This window comes from Sinocyclocheilus grahami, unplaced genomic scaffold (genome assembly GCF_001515645.1).
Source record: "Sinocyclocheilus grahami isolate Dianchi unplaced genomic scaffold, SAMN03320097.WGS_v1.1 scaffold19.1, whole genome shotgun sequence".
NCBI lineage: Eukaryota > Metazoa > Chordata > Actinopteri > Cypriniformes > Cyprinidae > Sinocyclocheilus > Sinocyclocheilus grahami.
This window is the reverse complement of record NW_015505198.1, coordinates 195,851-202,842: the sequence shown is the minus strand read 5'-3', so window position 1 is coordinate 202,842 and position 6,992 is coordinate 195,851. Positions and strand designations below refer to the sequence as shown.

General features: G+C 36.6%; 1 protein-coding gene across 5 annotated transcripts; it reads left to right on the top strand.

Moving 5' to 3' along the window:
* The first annotated feature begins 1,554 nt into the window (after positions 1 to 1,554).
* Positions 1,555 to 5,356, top strand: LOC107555463 (telomere length regulation protein TEL2 homolog). Of its 5 annotated transcripts, XR_001605167.1 has the most exons (7): positions 1,555 to 1,740; positions 2,570 to 2,857; positions 3,425 to 3,493; positions 3,606 to 3,728; positions 3,812 to 4,218; positions 4,781 to 5,021; positions 5,097 to 5,356. XR_001605167.1 is itself a non-coding variant. In XM_016238278.1 (4 exons), the coding sequence occupies exons 2-4, from the start codon at positions 4,781 to 4,783 to the stop codon at positions 5,198 to 5,200; spliced, it is 273 nt and encodes a 90-aa protein (XP_016093764.1). In that variant the 5' UTR covers positions 3,745 to 4,218; the 3' UTR covers positions 5,201 to 5,356. The 5 variants fall into 5 exon arrangements, 2 of the variants coding, with proteins under 2 accessions (XP_016093764.1, XP_016093769.1); XR_001605166.1 differs by lacking the exon at positions 1,555 to 1,740 and having other exon boundaries at positions 2,158 to 2,857; positions 4,906 to 5,021; XR_001605165.1 differs by lacking the exon at positions 1,555 to 1,740 and having other exon boundaries at positions 2,158 to 2,857.
* The last annotated feature ends 1,636 nt before the right edge of the window (positions 5,357 to 6,992 follow it).

The following is a 6,992-nucleotide window of genomic DNA, read 5'->3' as shown; positions in this document are numbered from 1 at the left end:
GAACTTAGTCCTTATGCTTAACAATATCAGAAAGACATACTTTTGGGCCTGTGTTAAGTTGTAACACTACAAAATTACACATCCATGTACTTTTTTCAGCAAATTATGCAAATAAATGAGAAAATAAAATGGAAAGACATTTTAAAAAGCTGATGCGATAATTGAAATCCCTTGGCGTGTGTTATTTATCCACCTTATTTTGCTAAATTTTATTTTTTATTTATTAGACGCTTTTATCCAAAGTGACTTACAAATGAGGACAACAGAAGCAATCAGTTGTAGTATTAACACAACTAAAAACAGATCCAAAACTAAAAGCTGAAACTTTATAAATACTACCTATACACATTTTAAAAATAAAGAGATTAAATAAAAATGACAAATGCATACAACAAAATTTCAAAACTTAACATTTAAATGAAAAACAAAAAATAAAGCTAAAAACAATTCAAAATATTAAAGAACAAAAGGTATGAGTATAATAATGATTCTAACATAACACTAAGCCAAACACCAAAAAAACAACCACACACACACACACACATACACACACACATATATATATACATACACATTTATAAATTCAATATATATATTATTTCATTTCCATTTAGTTTGTTGAAGTATTAAAATAACTCAAATTAAATAAAACTAAAAACTTAATAAAAGACCTATACAGACATAATAAATTCAGACATAATGCAACTTAAATGAAAATAAATAACTAATACAAATCAAACGACAGTAGTTTATCAGTAATCCTAAAAAATAACACTGCCAAACACACATGCTAAAAAACAACAACTTACACACAGTAAGAAATGGTTATAAAAACTGAAACAGAAGCGAAACAAGTAATAGGAAAATAAATAACAGCTAAATAAAGTGCCACAAATCAGTGTGTTTATGATAATAAATTAAAACAATATTACAACAAATATATAATTTTGCAATATCAAGCAGCATGACCGGTTGTTTCTGTACAAGTAAAGTAACCGGAAGCTAATGGCACCGGAAGTCTCGTCCATTCACTTTACAAATGGCCGCGCCCGTCATTACATTAACATCAAGGTGAATTAGCAGACAAGTTTGCTTAAAATAATACTGATCAGTTGCTTATTTTCACAAGTCACATGGGTTCGGTTTAATTCAGTCCTATTATCAACTAAAGGCCGTTGCCCGTTATAGAATACATATGTAGTGCATATAGCAGTTAATGTTTCAGTAAATCGTACAGATGTAGGTGATTGATTAATTATGTTGATAATATAATATCATCAGTATTTATACTGTTTGTTCACATGTAGAAATAAAAAGGAATTTGGGAAGTACAAATGCCTTTGTAAGGATTGATTAACTTATTCTTGATGAACTTGATAATAAATTAACGAACAAAAAGTGATTAACTATGAACTAGAATGCAACAAGCCTAAGAGGGTTTACGTGTCCTGTAGCGCCATCTAGTGAACTGGTATGGAACTGAGTTACCGGTAGGAACGTTTGTTCTGTCGATGTGCTTCTACACGGACACGTATTAGAGCACAATCACGTGGCGTTATGTCAACACGACTGACGCTGCCAGATATTTCATGACTTAATATAACGGAACTAAAATTATAACTTGTTTAAATCGGCAAGTATGTTTACTATATAGCTATAAACATATTAACATGCTATTCATATAGGGTATATATAGTTATCCCATGAGGTGTTGCAGTTCTGCAGCTTTAATACATTACTGTAAGTCAACAACTGCATCTTGTGTATTCATTTAAAAGATTATATGTGACTCTGGAGCACAAAACCAGTCATAAGTAGCACGGGTATATTTATATTTGTAGCATTGTATGGGTCAGAATTATCGAATTTTCTTTTATGCCAAAAATCATTGGGATATTATGTAAAGATCATGTTCCATGAAGATATTTTGTAAATTTCCTACCGTAAATATATCAAAACGTAATTTGTGATTAGTAATATGCATTGCTAAGAACTTCATTTGGACAACTTTAAAGGCGATTTTCTCATTATTTAGATTTTTTTGCACCCTCAGATTCCAGATTTTCAAATAGTTGTATCTCGGCCAAATATTGTCATATCCTAACAAACCATACATCTAGCTTTCAGATGATGCATAAATCTCAATTTTAAAAAATGGACCCTTATGACTGGTTTTGTGGTCCAGGGTCACGTATGACATGGAGGTTCATATGACCAGCCTTCGTCCAGCTGCCCAATGTATGCACGGATATTTTATTTATTAAGTTGCAAAAGTGATGCTGCATTAAACTGAATCTTCAGCCAAGCATCGGTTCTGTGACATCATGGGCTCGTGCTTGAGGACTCTCTCCACCTCACGAGACTCCGTGGAGATCATGCATGCGCTGGTTCAGCAGGTGGTGTGAAGATGAGGAGATCAAGAAGCTCTGGGATGAGATGTTCCTCAAGGGTCCAGCGGACCAAACACTGCTGCTTCTGCTGGACACCATCAGCTCCACAGGGTGTGACATCACGATCTATCTATCTGTCTGTCTATACTAATGATGTGTTGTGTCTCTTTTACACACAGAGAGAGTGCGGGTCTGGAGCGATGTGCATCTGTACTGGAGACCTTCCTCTCTGCTGGTCGTCCTCAGGTGGTGTTGTGGTCCAGATGCGAGGTTGGCGGAGCCTATTCAGACTCTCCCCAGCTAAGAGAGACCATTGTCATCGTCCACCTTGCAGCTTTGCCCTCCATTACCTGCAACCATCTGCATGCAAGCAAACACACCTGACGCCTTCCTACCACAGCAGTACTACCCGCTGCTGGCCGCCAGCATACTGGACACACTGGAGAAGACATGCCACGCTCTCAGAGGTATCACACACATTCACATACACTTGTAAATAAAGGAATAAATAAAGCACATGCTTAAAGCATCATTGCATCCACTTCGTATTTTAATGCATAATTGCAACCGCCACATATGTAAAGCATCACTGCAACCACTGCATATTTTAAAGCGTTATTGCAGAATAATTTACAGAACCATTGCAACCACTACTTTTTTTAATGCATCACTGCAATCACTGCTCGCATGTCAATGCATCATTGTAATCCCTGCATATTATGCGTTATATATGGATGTATCATTGCAGCCACAGAACATTTTCATACATTGTTGCAACCACATTCTGTTTTAATGCATAATTACAACCCCTGCATTCTTTAATGCATCATTACAGCCACTGCAGATTTGAATGAATCCTTATAACCACTGCAGATTTGAATGGAATCTTTGATGAATAGAAAGTTCAAAAGAATATTATTTGTTTGAAATTTAACATTATAAATGTCTTTATTGTCACGTTTGATCAATTTAATGCAACCTTGCTGAATAAAAGTATTGACTTCTGTTTTTTTCCCGTTTCTCCTTAAATTCAGACTCCGTTGTTAAAGTCTGTTCTTGGTTATTTGGCTCTGGATTTAGAGCGCAGGACACTGCTTAAACAGGTATGATGATGGTCTGTTGTGTTAGTAGTTGTCCTGTATTTATTCTAATAAGTCATTTTTGTATGTAATGCAAAAGAAGTTGTTTAAGAGAAGTTGTAACTGGTGTGTGTAGGTCCTTTGGAGTGTGTGTCAGGTCAGGTGTAAACGTCTCTTGAACAGCAGCTGTACGTCAGTAAAGTTCTACTGCTGTGTGTAGCGTCACTCAACCATTCTGAAATACAAGAACTACGGCATGGTAATGCACACGCATACATTCAAATGCATTTTTGATTTACAGCTGCAGTTTTCTGGTGTATCATGAGGTTTTCTGTCCAACAGAGATGCTGCAGTGCATGCTGGGAGGTGTCCAGTGTCGCCTGGACAGCAATATTGAGCGTATTCGACGGATGGGAATGGCTGTGGGCGAGTATCTCAGTCACAAATCAGACACAGCAGGATCAGAATTAAGCCATTTGGACCTTTAAACATTGTTCTTTACAATGAAAACCTCTTGTGATGATGCATTACTGATCCGTACCAAACCTGAAAGCATCTTGCATTTGCAACTAACAAAAGTTTCAGATGCGCCCATCACATTTCTATTACTACAACTGTGAACTTGAGATATTTGTTTCATTCTTTAACTCTTTCAATGCTAATGAAGCTGTTTTATGTGTCAGTGTGAGCCAGATGAGGAGATCAGAGAGCTGAAGTCATGAACAACACCAGCCTGATACCTCCACCAGGTAAAAATGCACACTTCACATCAGTATTTTGTTGACTGTACATTTTTTTAAATCATCTGAAACATGCTGCAGCGTATATTCCAAAGCAACTTACATAATGCAATTAATGTCAAGCATGGAAAACATCTGGATTCATACGGCATAAAAGTTTATTTGTGTGGCACATTTCCCACGTTCACTTTAAATAAATTTGTTTAGTCTTGGCATTTATAATTAATGTTATTTATAAGGAATGCCACTATAATTTGTTTGTTGTATACTATTATACTACTATTTTTCATTCCTGTTCTGAATACCTTTCAATTTAAAGGATTTTTTAGTGAAGTTAGCAGAACTAAAGTGCATATTTTATTATTGTTTTTTAGTCATTGATATATAATCACAAAATGTAGGCCGCTCTACAAACAAGCGCAGCAAGCCTGAAATTTGAATTTGCATTTTATACATCAATTTAGAATCAGAAAAAATTACAATTTGATTTATTCCCCAAATAGTGCAGCCCTATTAGGAGTGATGCGCACTTCATCTAATCGCTGATGTTTTTGCTCGGGTTGCGTCTCAGATGGGCCGAGCTTTGCTGGATTTAGTTTGGGCCGTGCGCTTCCTCACTGACCAGTAAGTTTGTGTTCTAGGATGCATTATATCACATGCCTACATCTAATGCTCTCTCTCTGGCTTTAACTGTAGGATGGTGCGGAGGGGCGTTATGTTTGCGGTTTGTGCTGTGTTTCTGAGCATGCCTGCTGAGAACTTCCTCACAGAACTCGGTGATGACCTGATGGAGACCAGAGCCTGGCTAGCAGGTACACAGTGCTCGTTTGACTCTGTATGTGTTTGAGTATGTATATGTTATTCATAAATGTCTTAATATGTGGCAGAGAATGACTGCGACGCAGACTGCAGGAGTTTGGCGGTACAGAGTTTAATGCTGCTGGACAAAAACCTCAAAACGCAGCTGCAGATCCCAGATATGGAGACCTGAGGAGCGCTGACAATATCTCGCACTCATCTGGAGAAGATTTTATGATCATGACATGCATCCCTAATTACTATGGCATTGTTCCTTGGATTTCACGTATTGTGTTATTTTTGTACTACTAATGTTTAGATACTGTAAAATAAAGAGCTTTTTGGGGACATTGAAGACTCCTGTTCACTTTATGACTTCTGTTTCATTTTATGCTGTGGAAAACTCATAATTGTATGTCTTAGAAAGCATTTCAGTCTGATGTGAACAGATATACAGCAGGGTCACCAAATCCAACAAGGCATTAATAAAGGTAACCAAAATCTGTTATCCCCTTCTATTCAATTTCAAACTCTTTTCAAATTATAAATGTAAGTTAAAATGGGTTGGTTGTTCATGACAAACTCTTTATTATCAAGCTGCAGTTACCCTAATCCCCCCCCACATGTGCTGAAACCATAATAACAAAACGCACCTCATTAGCCATTCCACTCGCTTCACCTCATTGGTTGAGACGCAGCGCGTCACGTTTTAGCTCCGCCCCTTCGCGCTTCTTCTTGGGGTTGTCTGGGCAACCGAAAAAGACGCTTCAAGGCGCGTCGTGAACATCTAAGGGCTAATTTCATCTTTCTATTGTCTAAATCATACACATGCAGCGCGAAAAACACACGGTCATAACGGCAGTGCTGAGTGGAAGAGCTCTCAGGTAACGTTAAATTCCTTAAACAGTCGTTATTTGAAAGTTTTTTTTTTAAAGCGGCAGGCCTCGGTGAGGATTAGCTAACAGAGCTAGCGACAGATTTACTAACATTTAAAACGGATGTAAACAACAGTTACCATTACACTTAACCATTGACGCCGAAATAGCTTAAAATATCATCACAGTAGTTTCCCCAGCTTTAGAAATACATCTTATCTACAACTTTATCAGCGCAGCAAACCGTTAACTTTGAGGAGTCACAATTACATACAAATACCATGGCACTACCATGTTTTTTGATCATAGTTGCATGGTGATGGTTTTAGGCATTATGCTATGTTAAGTGCCGCGGATTATCATTTTAATACCACTGTATAATCATATAGTATTTATCAATGGTATCATCGTCTGACCCTCACTGTACCATCACAATAATTTCTGTTAATGTGTTATGTAAACCATATACAGAGTGATTTTTTTATATTGTAGCTGTCATATTTAGGTTCTCAATCAATATAGTCAGTGTTAGATTGCTGTTGTAAGATGTGCCTTATGATATTAACACATCATTATTTCTGTAGTTTTGTAGGTCATGGCTGTGTATTTTGATCATCGTGTCGAGGCCCCTGACAGTAGTGGAGCGGCGGTCCTGGTCTCATGGCATTCCAGTGTGTGTGTGCTGGCCGTGGGCTCTGTGAACGCCTCCGCCGGGGGCTGCGTGGATCTTTACCTGCAGCAGGTGAGAGAGGATTTGATTTTGTATGCAAGTTATACATTACTATACTTTTTTTTTACTTTTAGTCATTTAGCAGATGCTTTTATCCAAAGCGACTTACAAATAAGAAAAAGTAATTAAAACTAAAAGCTAAAACTCTATAAATACTATATATATATACACACATTTAAGAAAATTAAATAAATTAAATAAAAATGACAAATGCATACAACAACATTTCAAAACTAAAACATTTAAATGAAAAAAATAAAAAATAAAGCTAAAAGCAATTCAAAAATATTAAAAGAACAAAAAGGTATGAGTATAATAATGATTGTAACATAACACTAAGCCAAACACCAAAAAACAACTACATATGTGTATGTACAGCC